Source organism: Schistocerca cancellata, chromosome 6, assembly GCF_023864275.1.
Source record: "Schistocerca cancellata isolate TAMUIC-IGC-003103 chromosome 6, iqSchCanc2.1, whole genome shotgun sequence".
Classification (NCBI taxonomy): domain Eukaryota; kingdom Metazoa; phylum Arthropoda; class Insecta; order Orthoptera; family Acrididae; genus Schistocerca; species Schistocerca cancellata.
This window is the reverse complement of record NC_064631.1, coordinates 35,929,761-35,949,965: the sequence shown is the minus strand read 5'-3', so window position 1 is coordinate 35,949,965 and position 20,205 is coordinate 35,929,761. Positions and strand designations below refer to the sequence as shown.

The 20,205-nt window shown below is 50.9% G+C and overlaps 1 protein-coding gene across 1 annotated transcript; it reads right to left on the bottom strand.

Annotated features, from left to right (window-relative positions):
* Positions 1-13,759: 13,759 nt before the first annotated feature.
* Positions 13,760-19,611, bottom strand: LOC126191189 (uncharacterized protein DDB_G0271670-like; the record flags this gene model as incomplete). Its single annotated transcript, XM_049931981.1, has 6 exons — positions 19,436-19,611; positions 17,854-17,933; positions 17,772-17,803; positions 16,647-16,825; positions 15,932-16,163; positions 13,760-13,801 (listed from the first exon to the last, which is right to left on the bottom strand). Coding segments are annotated over exons 1-6 (741 nt in total), but the record flags the coding sequence as incomplete, so codon positions are not given.
* Between the last annotated feature and the right edge of the window lie 594 nt (positions 19,612-20,205).

The following is a 20,205-nucleotide window of genomic DNA, read 5'->3' as shown; positions in this document are numbered from 1 at the left end:
GAAAGGCCATATCGATAATGTTTTGTTGAATGGTTCACACGCTGACACTTGTTAACGGCCCATAACTGAAATCTGCAGAAATTTGCGGAAGAGTTGCACTTCCGTCACGTTGAACGATTCTCTTCAGTCTTCGTTGTTCTCGTTCTTGCAGGATCTTTTTTCGGCCGCAGCAATGTTGGAGATTTTACCGGATTCTTCACGCTACACTCGTGAAATCGTCGTAAGGGGCAAATCCCCATTCCATCGCTACCCTCGGAAATGCTGTGTCCCATCGCTAGTGCACCGACTATAAGACAACGTTCAGACTAACTTAAATCCTGATGATCTGACACTGTGGCAGCAGTAACCGATCCCACAACTGGGCCAGGCCCTTGTCTTATACAGGTGTTGCCGACCGCAGTGCCGTATTCTGCCTGTTTATATCTCTCTGTATTTGAATACGGATGCCTATGCCAGTTCCTTTGGCGCTTCAGTGTATTTTTCATTTTGTCAAAATTTGGAAACTTTGTTATTAACCATCAGGCATATACTTCTTCATGTATATCATTAGCTTCAGAAAGCAATGTATAAATTAAAAATGATAAACAGTTTCAGTCACGAAAGTCATGTTAATATTAATTGTTGTGACTACTTTCGCCCGACCACAACTGTGGGGTTCGTTGACTTCACGGTGAGGTGACACATCAAACAAGGACTCATGAAATATTTGTTCGCTTTATCACATAATTGTATAAAAGATTTACTTGATTTTCACGCAGATCAATGCCACAGATTCACTGTGTAATTTGTAACTGTCATGGACTAGCAGAGCATCATCTGGTGCACTAATTAATAAATGTTCCACATGTAAATGAACAAGTCCATCAGAAACCTTAACTCTCACGTCGTTCCTACAATATGGTGCTGACTGCTGTAGCTGAAGTCTCTAACTGGGCAGAGATCTTCAGTGAGCCCTCGCTAATGTCTGTGGTATCCATTAGCGTTACCAACTGTGGTGCAACAACGCAAACTCTGTACGACACTACACTAACTTGTTTGGGACCGATGACCGTGGCAGCGTGGTCCCTTTATTCCCACAAACCAACCAACCACTAAGGTGATTATGGGCCGATTTTTATTTTATTCGCTCTCACTCATCTCGCTTATTTCTCTCATTTTTATGGTTCCATGCATGAACTGGTAAAAATGGAAACCTTTTAGAATAAGTTCGTTCTCCGTCTATAGAGAATCATCTTTCACAGGAACTGATTGAGGTATTAAGTCGAAACTTATGTCTAATCCAAAGGTCTACGGCTTCTTGGTGGTGAAAAACAATCAAGCTTCTAAGTCAATGGAATCAAAAATACGGTCATTTACTTCAAACATTTTCATACTCGCAGACTCACTCATCGATACCTATACACGTACTGTCTACAGCGTGGTAAGAAACAATCTGAAGAACTTGTAATGTTATTGCAGGGTAGGCTGCGCTGGGAAATAATTGTTAAGAAAGAAATTCGATACTTTGTGCCATTTCGGAATCAATTAGCATTGGATTTAGTCAATCAGGACGTAGCGTGCGGAAAATGAAACCGACTGCTAATGTCAGTTGTTCTCATAGCGTAGATCAGGGGTTCCCAATAAAATTTTCTAAAGGATCCCCTCATCGAGCATCATTGGTACCTTGTCATATCACAGTATCAAGTTCCTAAAAAAGCAAAATTAAGAGTCTTTTAACACGTTTTCTATTTTTGCTACTTAGAAAAAACACTGACATATTCATTATTGAAAAAATATTGAGCATAAAAATTTTTCAATTTAGCCATCATGTTGTTGTTGTTGTGGTCTTCAGTCCTGAGACTGGTTTGATGCAGCTCTCCATGCTACTCTATCCTGTGCAACCTTCTTCATCTCCTAGTACCTACTGCAACCTACATCTTTCTGAATCTGCTTAGTGTATTCATCTCTTCGTCTCCCCCTACGATTTTTACCCTCCACGCTGCCCTCCAATACTAAATTGGTGATCCCTCGATGCCTCAGAACATGTCCTATCAACCGATCCCTTCTTCTGGTCAAGTTGTGCCACAAACTTCTCTTCTCTCCAATCCTATTCAACACTTCCTCATTAGTTATGTGATCTACCCATCTGATCTTCAGCATTCTTCTGTAGCACCACATATCGAAAGCTTCTATTCTCTTCTTGTCCAAACTATTTACCGTCCATGTTTCACTTCCATACATGGCTACACTCCATACTAATACTTTCAGAAATGACTTCCTGACACTTAAATCTATACTCGATGTTAACAAATTTCTCTTCTTCAGAAACGCTTTCCTTGCCATTGCCAGTCTACATTTTATATCCTCTCTACTTCGACCATCATCAGTTATTTTGCTCCCCAAATAGCAAAACTCCTTTACTACTTTATGTGTCTCATTTCCTAATCTAATACCCTCAACATCACCCGACTTAATTCGACTACATTCCATTATCCTCGTTTTGCTTTTGTTGATGTTCATCTTATATCCTCCCTTCAAGACACCATCCATTCCGTTCAACTGCTCTTCCAAGTCCTTTGCTGTCTCTGACAGAATTACAATGTCATCGGCGAACCACAAAGTTTTTATTTCTTCTCCATGGATTTTAATACCTACTCCGAATTTTTCTTTTGTTTCCTTTACTGCTTGCTCAATATACAGATTGAATAGCATCGGGGAGAGGCTACAACCCTGTCTTACTCCTTTCCCAACCACTGCTTCTCTTTCATGCCCCTCGACTCTTATAACTGCCATCTGGTTTCTATACAAATTGTAAATAGCCTTTCGCTCCCTGTATTTTACCCCTGCCACCTTTAGAATTTGAAAGAGAGTATTCCAGTTAACATTGTCAAAAGCTTCCTCTAAGTCTACAAATGCTAGCCATCATTGTTATTGTTAAATTTTTGATTATTGCTCAAAATTTTTGTCTTCAAATCTGTGTGTTTAGTATCACAAACTCCTCAAAAAAATAAAAATTGAGAATGAACTGAAAATTACAGGAAAAAATTAAAACTGAGTGTATTGGTCTTGCGCTAGATTGTGCTAGTGTCAGTTGGATGTATGAAGACGCTAGACGCAGAAGTTAGCGTTCGCCAAAACTGTGCTCATGCAGGAAGCGGCGAAAACAAAAAAAATCTATTATCATAAGAAATATATTTAATATTATTTTTTTATTCTAATAGCATCTTGCGGACCCCTCTGCCATAGCTCACGGACCCGTGGGGTTCCGCGGACCACCTCTTTGTAACCACTGGCGTAGATGGTAGCGGACGAGGTTGCTCAGTGTTTAGCTCTCATTCGATTCTTACTGCTCTCCAATGATCAATTTTTGTACTGATATCTTCTTCGGTTCTAGGTAACCAGACGAAGACCACGTTTCACAACACCGTCTCTGGCAGACCGCTTGAATTTGCACGCGCAACTGCCTGATTGGCTAACTCCAATGCTAATTAACCCGGAAACAGCGCAACGTATCAGATTTTTTGTCAACAATTATTAGTCACCACAACCTAAAAAACATCCATTGAATCTTTTAAGACTGGTTGTGATCAGAACCAGGCTAAAAAGGTTGTAAGGGCCTTAGGTAGGTCGTGCAGAGAAATAATTCGTCACCCTCTGTTACATAATTAAGTTAGTACAGAATTCTCAGATCGCGAATTCTACTCGTACCTGCCATTTGAACCGTGAATTTACTTTCAAAACTTTTTCTTAAGAATGTACTTTATTTACTAGCGATTCATCAAGAAAATTAACACATTTAATCACACTACGTGAGCGTGGAAGTAGTAGCCAGGAGGTAACATGAAAACAAATTAAATTTCTTTAAAAAAATGGAAATTTTATTCCTAAAATTTTTTTAAACAGATTTAAAATTATAATCGGAAAGCACTCTCTAAAAATCACGTTACAATTTATTCAGAGGCAGAAAGAACAAATTTTTGACAGTATGAGCTTTCGGGCTGAGAACCCTGCCGCTCCCTTTTGACACGGCCATAGTCACGACCGCTCACACAACCTCTCAAAGACTACACTGGTGCAAATCTGCAGCACCCCAGATTACTTTAAACTAAAAATTTTAACAACTTACACATGCACATAAACTATGCACCCCGTAGGAGGGATGGAAATGGTACAAAACACTAACATCAAAAAAATTAACTTGCCACCGGAGGTGCAACTTGATTTTTTACAGAAAAAACTCTTACGGTGGAAGGGTGGTAACCTTTTATACTAAAATGACAAAATAAATAAAACCCATGAAATGCAGTCTTACATAAAATATACAAACATGCCCTACATTACACATATACCGCCTCTCAAGATGATAGGCGAGATAAAAACATATTTCAGGAATTCGGCCCTTACACTTCTAATAGCATTTCGTTAACACCGAATCCGACAATCATGACAGAGGCAGCTACTATCGTACGGCCGACCGACAGACAGACAGACAGACACTAACTGCCTAAAAAATGAGGACGGGGGACAGACGAGCAAACTGGGGACGAGAGACTGGCCAAGAAAACAAGTAGAGTTTAACAAGTAAATGAAACAACACATCTCCAATCACTTAACTTCTAATAAACTACGACGTCTGGCGAAGACCTGGCGCAGCACCCCCAAAACGTTCTCCCGAACCGTCCGCTGCCAGACGCTTCAACGGACGCAGGAAGGCGCGCCGATCTCCCGCCTCACGGCGTCGCAGCTCGCACAGGCCAGACCGACGTGGTGGGTTGACTCCTGTTGCTCTCGTGTCGGCCGCGAAGCCACTACCCCTCGCTATACCGCGCGGCCCACTTGACTGAAGTGGCGACCTCACATGCGCCAACGCTCAACACGGACAAGTTATTCTGTGTCCCAGTGGGCGACGGACCAACCGATCGATCCAACCGCCAATGACCCTTGCCTAAACAAACTCGAGCAGACTGGTGGCCTAACACATACTAGGACTCCGGACGACAGACAGACACTGACTGCCGCACACTGACCCGGCTGACCAACTGACCAGACTCGCCCACTTAGCGAGCTCATAGCGCCCCTTAAATTCAACCCCAAAGGGGGTGAAATAATAGGTGAATGTTTTTTTGAAAATAAATCAATCGAAAAGGACTACTAAAGCATTTTTAAAAGTACATACATGAAATATAAAAAAAAATGTGTCTTCTAAATTCATGCCCTATGTGGGTGATTTAGGGTATGAATATTTTTATGAACATATGTCATTATGAAAGCACTTTTAAAGCTAAATCTATGAAAATTTGTATTTGGGTTCTCAGAAAAAAGTGTGTTTAGTGGTTTTGGAAATTAAATCTGTAATGGGCCAAAATACCAAATGAAAGGGTTTTTTTTTTTTAATGTCGCTACTAAGACAATAGAAAAAACACATCTTTCAGCATTTTTGGAAATTCGGACACAAGCGGGGGGAGGGGGGAGGTGAACTAGTGGGTGAAATTTAAAAATAAATCATTATTAAAAAACTATTGATGCATTTTCAAAGCTACATCTTTGAAAATTGGTGTATGACTTCTCGATTATAAATGTTTTTAACAAACATTGATTTTGTAGTTAATGTCACATGTATTTACTTAAATTAAAAGTAAATACGTTTTTCGTAATGAAAACCGAAAAATATTCTGCCAACAGTTCGACATAAATGATCAAACAAACAAGACACAATACTCTATTACTTTGTTATCATGTTCCTATAGGATATTCATATAAACATACCTGTTCATTTTGTAATCAAATAAAAGCTAGCCCAACCACACTAGATTAAGTAAGGTTAGGTTAGGTTAGACTTGACGCCATGCATCCAAATACCATTACTTGCTGCTCCCATGTTCGACCGACGCTCCCAACTCAGCATTCTTCTGCCTATAATATCCCTTCCCCAAGTTAATTGCAATAATGTACTAATACTCTCTTGAATGAATGTGTGCTGTACTGGACGACTGTGCAGATAAAAAATGAAATAAACCAAGAATATTATGAATTCTGGTGAAGTCAATTGTAGGACTTTTCCTAACAAAAATATTGAAGATTCTCTGAAAATAATAATTATTTATTATTATTATTTTTGTATCTCCAGCAATAGAGACTCGCTGGGGGAAGAATTCTTCTTCTGAATCTCGGCGATGTCGATCCCGGGACTCCACAGCTGCGGCGATCGGTGATTTAGTATTGATGGTTCTGCACAGTCTCAGAGAGAAAGAAACCGGAGGGGAATGAAAATGGCAGCAGATCCTTAATCGTTGTAGCGAGAATAAATCCACGTCTGGGCTACTGAATGTTACTTTTGACGAAAGTTGGCAATGTCGCTCGTCACTGGTTTTGATCTGTGAGCAGGCAACCTTTCCCCTTTCCCACCAGAGGGAGACACCAAAGCTGCGATTGCGACAGCGGCGCCACCGCCAGAAACGGGGGGCGACTGCTTCACACTACGCGCTGCGGCGCGCTCTTCAAAACAGCAATTTTTACCACGGCTCGCCGTTTTCATTTTATTATTTCTTTGATATTTTTATTTCTTTCAGCTCGTGTTAGTACAGTTCCAACGACGCACATTCTGCAGACGATATTTTTTGCTAGCACAGCACAGGCTACAAGCGGCTGGCGATAGACTCGTGCACTGCTGGGTGCTTGTCCGGACGGTGTACTCTGGGCTGTGGCCATTTCGTGAGGCATTGCGATTGCCGATTATAACTTCCATTTTATGGGTTAGGCAAAGATAATTCCCTTACCCTTCTGACTAGTCGATGTTTCTTCCGACACTTGATTGAACTTCAGGGTACGTCCCTATTCCTTCAAACTTACTCACTATTCAGTATCGAAGTATAATCGAAACTCCTAAGTAAACTATGGTGGGGAAGTGTGACGTAGTAGCAGAGTTGCATTCTTCCAACTTTTGCAAACTAGACAGAAATAAAACTACTGCATTCAGTGCAACAAATGGTTAAAGGTCGTTATTTTTGGTTTTGCAGATACGGTTTTCCCATTCTGTGTGTTGTATCCACACGAAAAGTCTGTACTACGGGAGCAATAAACTTACCAGGCAGCAACTGCACTGTCCACTGCTGATTTGGATGAGTTCTATATTCGCTGCCACATCAATTTCCGCACTAATAGGATTACTTCTGTAGCCCGTATCTTCTGGCCTTCAAAATCTATCCAAAAAGGGTTAAACAATTTCTCGCTCTCGCAACGATGGCTAGAGAACTCTACGCACAAGAACTCCAGTCAGTAACCCGGAGGGCAGGCGCTACACTTGGAACATGTTGAGACCGGTGGCCATGTCTGACCTTCGAGGCTTCTGAGACCGCATTTTCCCCCTGCTACTTTCGCCTACCACTATTCAGAGGGAGTTGGAGTGTTACCTGACCAACACGTTCCCTACATCTTCGACTCACTGAAACGTCTGGAGAAGAATTACTAAAAGACTACCACATCACTACCCACCAACCAACACAAAGCATTAACTCTGGCCAATACCTGAAGCTGAATGGAATGACAGAGACGTATCTGTCACCCAAGTCCTGATCAACTACATTACTATCCGGAAGAAACCGTTGCCGCGGCGAATGTTGACAGGTCTATGCACTAAGCTTCGCACCACTTTTAGTAACAAACCACCTACAAAATTTAACTGTGTATTATTACTAGTATTCTGAATACGCAATGTAAGTAAAATTTCGTTATTTTATGTCCTTCCTGATGTTGCAATATTAATAAATGCCAGTGTGCTTTAGGATGACCAGACTCTGCTGCTTCAACGAAGCTGATTAAAACCAGCTTTTCAAAATATTCAGTATCAGATTCTACCGTTCCTTAATACTCCGTCAGCTAAAAAGTGTCTGAGCTATATATATAAGTTAATCGGTACGAATTTTTACTATCGCGAGATTTTAATCTCTATAATAGCCACAAAATATATTGTTGATGTGACTGGTTGACAATGCGTAGTGGTATTGTCTCACCGCATACTAATAATTTTCCAGGACGTTTATTGCTTCCATAGGTTGTAAATTTGTCTTTTTGATCTTGTAAGTACGATGCAGAACCTTTTATCGAGAGAGAAAATGTCGGAAATCGTACAGACCACTTTCTGTTAATGCTTAAGTTCGAAAATGCTCGTATGAAATAAACAGCATCACGTCATCTCTAAGATCGATAATTCAAATATGGTACGGACTATAATTATGTCTCTTAGCTATATTCGTATGAATGTTTCTGAAGTTCAACTGCGACAATCGCTTTCTGATAAGATCGCTATGTATAAAACAAAACCAGTCACACTTTATGAATCCCCTTTTTCTAACAGCAATCAGAGAGATTTATGACACTGAATAAGATTTCACTCACGCTTCAGAGACGCAACTCTTCACTGCTGTTCTTAATATTCACGTAATTGTTTTGTGATTAACTTCGTTCAATCAAATAGGCTTAAAAGTCGTATTGTGATTCAAATCAGCATCTTTCCTATAGCTAGTATCTTTCAAATAAATTGCCTATAAGCTTGTTCATCTTTTAATAAAAATGGTGGAAACCGATTTTAAAAATGCTGCAAGGTTGCTCTAAATTGTTCAGTTCCTTGTGAATTTCTTTATTTGTTCTTGTAATGGAGCTTTGCGGGATTACTCCATCATCTGATGACCTGATAAAAAAAACAACAAAATTTCTTATTGTATGTGGTAGACATTATAATCTTTATTATTATTTCAGTGGATAAAAATTTCCCCTCTTCAGCCAGTGAATAAAAATTTTTAAAATATAGCATAAAAGCAGGACACAGCGGCTGACAAAAACGTTTTGTACAATAAAAAGACAACTCGTCCGATGCGTAAGTTAAAGTATAAAAGGGTGATTTGGTGAGTAATGAAAATATAGACACAGATGAATGGAAAACGAGTGTCACACGTGAACTTCGGAGTGGTATCCCTCTTCACTCTCCCTAAATCCCTCCTCCAAACAAACACACACACAGCCGTGTATGTTATGTTTTCTAAAAGCATTTGCAAGTTTTTCAGGAAACGAGCCATAATATGGCAGAGATATGTATTTCACATTAACACCTACAAACGGTTTTTTGTTTTCTAATTTCCGAAAGACTTTTTCACCCACCTTTCTATTATCACTTTCCGTGTAGCCATTTGCTTGCCTATCTGAACAATGGTATCAGTTTCTCTATTCTTATCTTCCTCATCTAACTGAAGGGGCGACGGCATTGCCGCAGTGGATACACCGGTTCCCGTGAGATCACCGGTGTTAAGCGCTGTTGGGCGAGGCCGGCACTTGGATAGGTGACCATCAAGCCACCCTGCGCTGTTGCCATTTTTCGGGCTGCACTCAGCCTCGTGATGCCAATAGAGGAGCTACTCGACGGAATAGTAGCGGCTTCGGTCAAGAATACCAGCATAACGACTGGGAGAGCGCTGTGCTGACCCCACGCCTCTTCTATCTGCATCATCCTCTGTGGATGACACGGCGGTCGGATGGTGCCGGTAGGCCACTCGTGGCCTGAAGACGAAGTGCTTATTTTTCCATCTAACTGAAACTTAGCTAACCTGTGAAACACTGCATTAAAAAATGCTTTATTCAGTGATCGCTGATGGCATGATCTGCTGGAATAATTATGTCAGAGGCTGTTGGCTTGCGAAAGATTATGTGTACAAGGCTCAAGCCTATTCTCGTTATATGTAAGTCAAGAAAAGTGAGAAAACTCTTCCGTTCCATTTCTTTCGTAAGAGGTATATTAGCATGCAAGGAATTTGAGACAACAACCAACTCAGCAATTTCTTCTGTGTTATCACCGAATACAACGAATATGTCGTCTACAGACTTCCAGTAAAACAAGATATTTTTACACGTGTCGTGACAAGAAACAAAGAAATTCTCAAAAAGCAGAGAATATTTTTGAACATCTTACAGCACATTTAAAGTCTATTACATATTTACTACGATAATGCTTGCTTTTCAACTCACAGTTTTGACTGAATAATATTTTCCTTAATTGAGAATTACCTTGGTGAGGTACTGCAGTACATGAAACACAAAATATTGTGGACACACTTTTTACCATTCACACCGTGATTGCTATGTCTGCGTAAGCAGAAGAAAACAATAACACAGTCCGAAAACAATAACAATTTATTGGACTGATTCTCCAAGTATAACACCAACGCAAAACAATGATCCGTCTTCGAATCACAACATACAACAAAAAAAAATAGAAAACAACTGAAACAATTTCCTATTAGTCTCCGCCCGAGAATTCTCCGATACACCAAGCGTAATTCAGAGATCAGCGAGAAGACCCAAGCCGGGCTGTCGGTGCGACAGCTATCCAAGTCTGCTGGCGGCCGTCTAACTGCCGATGTGCGGTTTTTTTTTTCTTTATTGTGATTTTGCACCTCATACAAGGTGGGCTGGCAGCTGAAAATTTTACTCCGCTCTTCAGCCATAAGCAGTACAATAAAAGAGAAAAGAAAGACAGAAAAGTAACAGACTGGTGGTTAATAAAAACAGTAGATACAATAATAATTAAAAAACATGAAGCTGTTCACACTCGACGAACAAACAAGAAAACTGTCGGCACTGTGCACAGACACTGACGAGTTAGACGACACATGCGAACGAAGGCGCATGGGCGGCGAAAAACACTGAGTCACAAACACGACGGCACAGACACTAAACCGAGGGCGATGATCTCCGGCGCGCGAAAGTTCACTATGCGTGTGCGAGTCCGGGGACCTGCCAAGGTAGGAGGAGGAGGAAGGGGAGTGGGAGAGCGAGAGGGGAGAGCAGAGATGCCACGGGCAGGGGAGATAGGGGGGATGGAGGAAGGGGGATGGGAAGCCCGAGGGAAGAGGGGTGGAGGGAGGGGATGGGGGAAAAGGAAAGAGAAGGGAAGAGAAGAGAAGAGAAGAGAAGAGAAGAGAAGGGAGGGAGGGTGCCGAAAGGAAAGGACACCGGAAGTGGGGGGTGGGGCAGGGTCAAAGTTGATAGGAGGGGTAGATGGAGGGGAGGAGGACATCATCAGGGAGGGGGAGCTGGCGGAAGCCACCTTGGGAGACGGTAAGGAGGGTGGAGAGATAGAGACCGGATGGGACGTGGGAATACAGGCGCGGCAGCGGGCGGGGGTGGGAGAGGATCGAGGATACGAGTGGGTGAGGAGGATCAAGTTTACGGGAGGTGTACAGGATCCGTATCCTTTCAAGGAAAAGGAGGAGGTGGGGGAAGGGGATGAGATCATACAGGATCCGCGTGGGGGAGGGGAGACGGATGCGATAGGCAAGGCGGAGAGCATGGCGTTCAAGGACTTGGAGGGATTTATAAAAGGTAGGGAGGCAGAGATCCAGGCTGGATGGGAGTAACAAAGGATAGGGCGGATGAGGGATTTATAGGTGTGGAGGATTGTGGAGGGGTAAAGACCCCAAGTACGGCCGGAAAGGAGCTTGAGGAGACAGAGTCGGGAATGTGCCTTGGCTTGGATTGTCTGGAGATGGGGAGTCCAGGAGAGGCGACGGTCGAGGGTGACGCCAAGGTACTTAAGGGTGGGAGTGAGGGTGATAGGTCGGCCATAGACAGTGAGATAGAAATCAAGGAGGCGGAAGGAAGGGGTGGTTTTGCCGACAATGATCGCCTGGGTTTTGGAGGGATTGACCTTGAGCAACCACTGGTTGCACCAAGCAGTGAACCGGTCAAGATGGGATTGGAGAAGGTGTTGGGAGCATTGCAGAGTGGGGGCAAGGGCATGGAAGGCGGTGTCATTAGCAAACTGTAGAAGGTGGACGGGAGGTGACGGCGGCGGCATGTCCGCCATGTACAAGAGGTACAGAAGGGGGGAGAGGACGGAGCCTTGGGGCACACCGGCGGAGGGGAAAAAGGTGTAGGAATCTGCGTTATGGATGGTGACATAGGAAGGACGGCGGGAGAGAAAGGAACCGATCAGACGGACGTAGTTAATGGGAAGGGCGAAGGTTTGGAGCTTGAAGAGGAGACCGGAATGCCAGACGCGGTCATAAGCGCGTTCGAGGTCAAGGGAGAGGAAGATTGCAGAGCGACGGGAATTTAGCTGTTCAGAAAGGAGATGAGTGAGGTGAAGGAGAAGATCGTCGGTAGAGAAGGACGGCCGAAAGCCACACTGGGTAACGGGAAGGAGGCGGTGCTGGCGGAGATGCTGGTGGATGCGTCGGGCGACGATAGATTCCAGGACCTTGCTGAAGACCGAGGTAAGGCTGATGGGACGGTAGGAGGAGACGGCGGACGGCGGTTTGCCAGGTTTAAGGAACATGAGGATACGGGAGGTTTTCCACAGGTCGGGGTAGTAACCGGTGGACTACATTGTAGAGCCTGGCCAGGGTGGAGAGATAAGAGACAGGAGCTTCACGAAGGTGAAGGTAGGTGACACGATCGTGACCAGGAGCGGTGTTGGTTCAAATGGCTCTGAGCACTATGGGACTTAACATCTATGGTCATCAGTCCCCTAGAACTTAGACCTACTTAAACCTAACTAACCTAAGGACAGCACACAACACCCAGCCATCACGAGACAGAGAAAATCCCTGACCCCGCCGGGAATCGAACCCGGGAACCAGGGCGTGGGAAGCTAGAACACTACCGCACGACTATGAGAAACGGGCGGAGCGGTGTTGTGTTTTGTGCGAAGTGTAGCAATGAGATCCTGTGTAGTGATAGGGGCATTGAGTTCTGTGTGTGCAATGTTGTCCAAGTACTGAAAACCAGGAGCGAGGGGAGGGACAGAGGTGTCAGTGCGATCGCGGATATCTGGGAAGAGGGAGTAATCAAACTGGGGATCAGCAGGGATGGAAAACACATCGGACAGGTAGGAGGCAAAGTGATTGGCCTTACTAAGGGCGTCAGGGAAGGGGTGATCATCATGGAGAAGAGGATAGTAGGGGGAGGGCTTAGTGCTGGTAAGGCGACGGTAGGCTGACCAGAACTTGGACGAGTTGATAGGTAGGGTAGCATTTAAACGGGTACATGTCTGTCGCCAGTCCCGGCGTTTCTTAGCCATGAGCAAATTACGAATGTGTCGCTGGAGTTGCCGGTGGCGTCGTAGGGTGTCTGGGTCACGCGTGCGGAGGAAGGCACGGTAGAGATGGCGGGATTCACGGAGAAGGTGGTAAGGTAGTATGGTGGGGGTGGATGGCGACAGTAGGGTTGTGGGCCTCCACGGCCTCAGACAAGGTCTGCTGGAGAAAGGAGGCAGCATGGTGATATCATCAGGATGGTGATAGGTGAAAGGGTGGCTATCGACCCGGGTGGAGCGGGTATCCCGGTAGGCATTCCAGTTGGCACGGGAATAGTCATAGACGTACTTAGGGGGAGGGTCATTACGAGGATCGGGGCGGGGGCGACGACCATCTGAAACGGTGAGGAGGACAGGGAGATGGTCGCTACCAATAGGCTCCAGGACATCCACCATAATGCGACCAAGGAGGTTGGGGGAGGAAAGAATAACATGGGGAGTGGAGTTGGATTCGGGATGGGTGTGCTGGGGGATGGGGATGAGGTCACCTTGAAGGGAGGAGAGGAAACGATGCCACCGCCATAACTGGGCAGCGGAACGACTATGGATGTTGAGGTCGGCGGCGATCACGTAGGAGGAGAAGGTACGGTCGATGTGGGAGAGGAAGTCGAAAGGAAGAGGGGCGGACTTAGATGGTGACGCAGGTAATGGTAAGGCCGGGGAAGAAGAGACTAAGGATCAGGTGTTCGGTGGGTTCAGGAAGGAGAGGTTGGAGCCGAACGGGGATCTGGCGGTGGTGACCAATGGCAACTCCGCCACGCGCAATTGGGAGGAGATTATCGGAGCGGTGAATGAGATAGGGTGAGGTGCGGATGGAGTGGTGCGGTTGGAGGAAGGTTTCATTGAGGAGGAAGGCATCCACGCGGTGGGTAGCAAGGGTGTGCAGGAAGAGGTTCTTGTTGGCGGGAAGGGAGCGGATATTGTTGAAAAGGATACAGTGCTGTCGCGCCATGATAGGGATTTAGACAAGGGTGTCAAGACGGGAGAAGGTGAAATGGGCCTGGTTGTTGGATTAGGTGGTGTACATCTTAAGGTGGAAAATGGAATGGGCGGCGAGGGAGATCTGTTGGAGGGTGTGGGGGCGCTGAAAGGGATGAACATTTTGAAGAACGATGGTGAGGAACCTGATGATGTCCTCAGCGGAGGGGGGGGGGGGGGCGAAGGGAATTGCCAGGAGGGGTGGAGGCGTCCAGAGGATGGACAGGTATGGTGAGTTCAGGAGTGGTCGGAGGGGGTCGGGCTTTACACTTTTGGGAGTAGGTGGGATGGGGTCGATTGCAGGTTGGGGCCAAAACGGGTGATGGGGAGGCGGGAGAGGACGTCAGTATGGAGGGTTGGGCTGGGGGAGGAGATGAGAACAAAATCCCATCTTGGAGTGAGGAGAGAGATGGGGGCACCAGGGAAGTGTTGGAGAAGGAGGGAGAGGTTCCGGGCCTCGAGAAAGGAAGGATCGGGATGGGACAGGAGGTATTTGTATAAACAGGGGGGGAGGAGAAGGAGGAGGAGGGAGCAGGGACAGGAGGGGAGACATCCATGGCACCGTGGGGGGGGGACAGAGGTCGGGGCGGGGCCTTTTTGGGAGCGGAGGAGGCGGAGTGCCACTAGGGCGTTTAATGGCGGCAGAAGGGCGGGTGGTGATATGAGGGACGGGAGCTATAGGGAGGTAGGGGGAACAGACAGGTCCCGGCGTGGACGCAGCAGTCGGCACCGGAGATGGTGAGGGCGACGGCGACGATGACGGTGACGGTGACGGTGGCGGCGGTGATGGCGAAGGCGATGGGGAGAGTTGGGCATGGACAGTGGCCCGACGGGCCACCACCCTAGCCGGAGCTGCAGTGACAGGCTGGGGGAGTGGGGGGAAAGGATCAGATCGAGAGGAAGAAGCTGGAGAGGGGGCGACAAAGATCGAGGGCGAAGGGAGAGTGAGGAGAGGTGGGATGGAAGGAGGGGGGTGTGACTGGGTACACCATGTTATAGTGGTGGAGGCGGCGGAAGGTAGCGGTGGTGGTAGCGGTGGCGGTGGCGGTGGTGGTGGGGGCGGACATGACGACAGGGAGAAACAAAAACGCATGGGACGAAAAGGAAAGGACACAAACTGGGGACAGACGAAGACGGAGGAAGACGAAGACGGAGGAAGACGAAGACGGACGAAGACCAGGGTCGGACGGCAATGGCGACGGCGACGGCGACGGCGGGAACGCTGCTGCTGCTGCTGGCTGGCTGGCTGGCTGGCTGGCTGGCACTTGCTGCTGCTGCTGCTGCTGCAGGAGGACTGGCTGGCTGCTGCCGGCGGGACCGCTGCTGCAGGCCGGGGCCGGGACCGGGACCGGGACCGAGACCTCTGCTGCTGCTGCTGCTGCTGCTGGCCCGCTGCGGCTCTGCTCGGCTGGGATGCGCTGGGCTGGCTGGCTGGCTGGCTGGCTGGATGGCTGGCTGGCTGGCTGGCTGGCTGGCTCTTGCTGCTGCTGCTGCTGCAGGAGGACTGGCTGGCTGCTGCCGGCGGGACCGCTGCTGCAGGCCGGGGCCGGGAACGGGACCGGGACCGGGACCTCTGCTGCTGCTGCTGCTGCTGCTGCTGCTGCTGCTGGACCGCTGCGGCTCTGCTCGGCTGGGATGCGCTGGGCTGGCTGGCTGGCTGGCTGGCTGGCTGGCTGGCTGGCTGGCTCTTGCTGCTGCTGCTGCTGCAGGAGGACTGGCTGGCTGCTGCCGGCGGGACCGCTGCTGCAGGCCGGGGCCGGGACCGGGACCGGGACCGGGACCTCTGCTGCTGCTGCTGCTGCTGCTGCTGCTGCTGCTGGACCGCTGCGGCTCTGCTCGGCTGGGATGCGCTGTGCTGGCTGGCTGGCTGGCTGGCTGGCTGGCTCTTGCTGCTGCTGCTGCTGCTGCAGGAGGACTGGCTGGCTGCTGCCGGCGGGACCGCTGCTGCAGGCCGGGGCCGGGACCGGGACCGGGACCGGGACCTCTGCTGCTGCTGCTGCTGCTGCTGGACCGCTGCGGCTCTGCTCGGCTGGGATGCGCTGGGCTGGCTGGCTGGCTGGCTGGCTCTTGCTGCTGCTGCTGCTGCAGGAGGACTGGCTGGCTGCTGCCGGCGGGACCGCTGCTGCAGGCCGGGGCCAGGACCGGGACCGGGACCGGGACCTCTGCTGCTGCTGCTGCTGCTGCTGCTGCTGCTGCTGGACCGCTGCGGCTCTGCTCGGCTGGGATGCGCTGGGCTGGCTGGCTGGCTGGCTGGCTGGCAGGCTGGCTGGCTGGCTGGCTCTTGCTGCTGCTGCTGCTGCAGGAGGACTGGCTGGCTGCTGCCGGCGGGACCGCTGCTGCAGGCCGGGACCGGGACCGGGACCGGGACCGGGACCGGGACCTCTGCTGCTGCTGCTGCTGCTGCTGCTGCTGCTTCTGCTGGACCGCTGCAGCTCTGCTCGGCTGGGATGCGCTGGGCTGGCTGGCTGGCTGGCTGGTTGGCTGGCTGGCTGGCTGGCTCTTGCTGCTGCTGCTGCTGCAGGAGGACTGGCTGGCTGCTGCCGGCGGGACCGCTGCTGCAGGCCGGGGCCGGGACCGGGACCAGGACCGGGAACTCTGCTGCTGCTGCTGCTGCTGCTGCTGCTGCTGGACCGCTGCGGCTCTGCTCGGCTGGGATGCGCTGGGCTGGCTGGCTGGCTGGCTGGCTGGCTGGCTGGCTGCTGCCGGCGGGACCGCTGCTGCAGGCCGGGACCGGGACCGGGACCGGGACCGTGACCGGGACCTCTGCTGCTGCTGCTGCTGCTGCTGCTGGACCGCTGCGGCTCTGCTCGGCTGGGATGCGCTGGGCTGGCTGGCTGGCTGGCTGGCTGGCTGGCTGGCTGGCTGGCTGGCTGGCTGGCTGGCTGGCTGGCTCTTGCTGCTGCTGCTGCTGCAGGAGGACTGGCTGGCTGCTGCCGGCGGGACCGCTGCTGCAGGCCGGGACCAGGACCGGGACCGTGACCGGGACCTCTGCTGCTGCTGCTGCTGCTGCTGCTGGACCGCTGTGGCTCTGCTCGGCTGGGATGCGCTGGGCTGGCTGGCTGGCTGGCTGGCTGGCTGGCTGGCTGGCTGGCTCTTGCTGCTGCTGCTGCTGCAGGAGGACTGGCTGGCTGCTGCCGGCGGGACCGCTGCTGCAGGCCGGGACCAGGACCGGGACCGTGACCGGGACCTCTGCTGCTGCTGCTGCTGCTGCTGCTGGACCGCTGCGGCTCTGCTCGGCTGGGATGCGCTGGGCTGGCTGGCTGGCTGGCTGGCTGGCTGGCTGGCTGGCTGGCTCTTGCTGCTGCTGCTGCTGCAGGAGGACTGGCTGGCTGCTGCCGGCGGGACCGCTGCTGCAGGCCGGGGCCGGGACCGGGACCGGGACCTCTGCTGCTGCTGCTGCTGCTGCTGCTGCTGCTGCTGGACCGCTGCGGCTCTGCTCGGCTGGGATGCGCTGGGCTGGCTGGCTGGCTGGCTGGCTGGCTGGCTGGCTAGCTGGCTGGCTGGCTCTTGCTGCTGCTGCTGCTGCAGGAGGACTGGCTGGCTGCTGCCGGCGGGACCGCTGCTGCAGGCCGGGGCCGGGACCGGGACCGGGACCGGGACCTCTGCTGCTGCTGCTGCTGCTGCTGCTGCTGCTGCTGGACCGCTGCGGCTCTGCTCGGCTGGGATGCGGTGGGCTGGCTGGCTGGCTGGCTGGCTGGCTGGCTGGCTGGCTGGCTGGCTGGCTCTTGCTGCTGCTGCTGCTGCAGGAGGACTGGCTGGCTGCTGCCGGCGGGACCGCTGCTGCAGGCCGGGGCCGGGACCGGGACCGGGACCGGGACCTCTGCTGCTGCTGCTGCTGCTGCTGCTGCTGCTGCTGGACCGCTGCGGCTCTGCTCGGCTGGGATGCGCTGGGCTGGCAGGCCGGCTGGCCGGCTGGCTGGCTGGCTGGCTGGCTGGCTGGCTCTTGCTGCTGCTGCTGCTGCAGGAGGACTGGCTGGCTGCTGCCGGCGGGACCGCTGCTGCAGGCCGGGGCCGGGACTGGGACCGGGACCGGGACCTCTGCTGCTGCTGCTGCTGCTGCTGCTGGACCGCTGCGGCTCTGCTCGGCTGGGATGCGCTGGGCTGGCTGGCTGGCTGGTTGGCTGGCTGGCTGGCTGGCTGGCTGGCTGGCTGGCTGGCTGGCTGGCTGGCTGGCTGGCTTGCTGGCTCTTGCTGCTGCTGCTGCTGCAGGAGGACTGGCTGGCTGCTGCCGGCGGGACCGCTGCTGCAGGCCGGGACCGGGACCGGGACCGGGACCGGGACTGGGACTGGGACCGGGACCGGGACCGGGACCTCTGCTGCTGCTGCTGCTGCTGCTGCTGCTGCTGCTGGACCGCTGCGGCTCTGCTCGGCTGGGATGCGCTGGGCTGGCAGGCCGGCTGGCCGGCTGGCTGGCTGGCTGGCTGGCTGGCTGGCTCTTGCTGCTGCTGCTGCTGCAGGAGGACTGGCTGGCTGCTGCCGGCGGGACCGCTGCTGCAGGCCGGGGCCGGGACTGGGACCGGGACCGGGACCTCTGCTGCTGCTGCTGCTGCTGCTGCTGGACCGCTGCGGCTCTGCTCGGCTGGGATGCGCTGGGCTGGCTGGCTGGCTGGCTGGCTGGCTGGCTGGCTGGCTGGCTGGCTGGCACCTGCAACACCTAGCACTTCGATTAGCGCTGCAATGGCACAATCGAAGGGCGGTAACCTTGCGGCGTAACGCCGGAGATGATCCCGATGTGCGGCCGAGCGCCGGCCTTTGTAGCGCTTCGGCGGATGAGTACCTCGGAACTATTTTCCATCATGTGGTTTGAAGTGTGAAAATAGTTCCGGGGTCTGCAGCGACCTCTTACTTATGTTTATGTGGGCCGGTAGTGGACCCTGGTGGCCGCTGGTGTCTTTGCTGTGGTGTTGTTGTTGTGGTAGTGGTTGTGGCCGTTCATCAATATTGCCTGTCGGTTGTGTAGTGCTTCGGTGTGCCTGCGAGGCGGGCAACCCGCGGCTCCAGGTGTCAGTTTGGTTGCTGATACTCTAGGCGCCTTGATGACTGGTGGAGAAGACCACAGCAGTGATAGATGTACTATCAGTCAAGACATTACATGAAATGATAAAATATTCAGTATATTTCTTTCAGGTTTTATAAAGAAGTATATTGTCTCTCGTCATAATGTAGTGCAGCAGCTCTTCTTGGCACTGGTTGCCGGCCTTCCTCTTTTAGTGACCCTCATTGCCACTCGTCGGTCCGTCCTGTCAGGAAGTTGTTCTTTAAGGATCAAACAAATAAAACTCAAAAATTTCTTTAATACAATTATTCACGACACATTATGCTTCACATGACAACCAGGAGCATTAAATTTTCAACCAGAATTTTTCTAGCAAGTGCACGGTGACTTTTAGCTACCCTGTGACTAGCCGTTTCGCTGAACTTCCGACCACAGTGCAGGAGTTGCGCAGGTACGTTTGTGGTATCGCCGCCTCCGCCGCCGCCGCCACCTCCGCCGCCGCCGCCTCCACCTGCTTATCGCGCCTTTGGCGGGGCGCCCGCAGCGTCGAGCTGGGAGTGCTCCACGGCGTCATTAGGACGGGTGCCCTGCGAACGAAATAGTGCCGGCGGCGGCCTTCTTTTAGCGCAGACCGCGCCAGGGGAACGCGACGGCGCCGGGTTACCACGCCGCCACTCACAGGGGGCTTAATTAACACGTTGCGTGCAGACACGCCTAATTTGCCGGCTCGCCGTTTAATTGGGCCGAAAAGTGCCCTGGATTATCGCGTTAATCCCTCACTGCGCTCTCCACGCCCTACTCCTCTTTCCTCTCCTGCGAAGAAAGAGCGGCGAACCACCGACAGGTTCGAGGACAGAACCCAACTGCATCCACGCGGTTGTCCCAGGCCTTTGCAGTCGTAACTAGGGACTACCGACGATTATGCAGGCTCTCGTACAGTTCAGGAGTCACCACACACAATGTGCACACGTTTAAGATGACGTAGTATTACCCTCAATCTGTAGCTCGAAGCGTCCGATTGGAGAGCAACCAGTCGTACGTGCAGGTAAAAGATTTCAGAGAGGGCTGGGTGCTGTGTCTTTACAAACCACAGAGCGTTGGAAGTTTTGCTGTTGGCAATTTCATGACTGCATCATTACGTGATATACGAAGAGAGCAGGATAAAGAA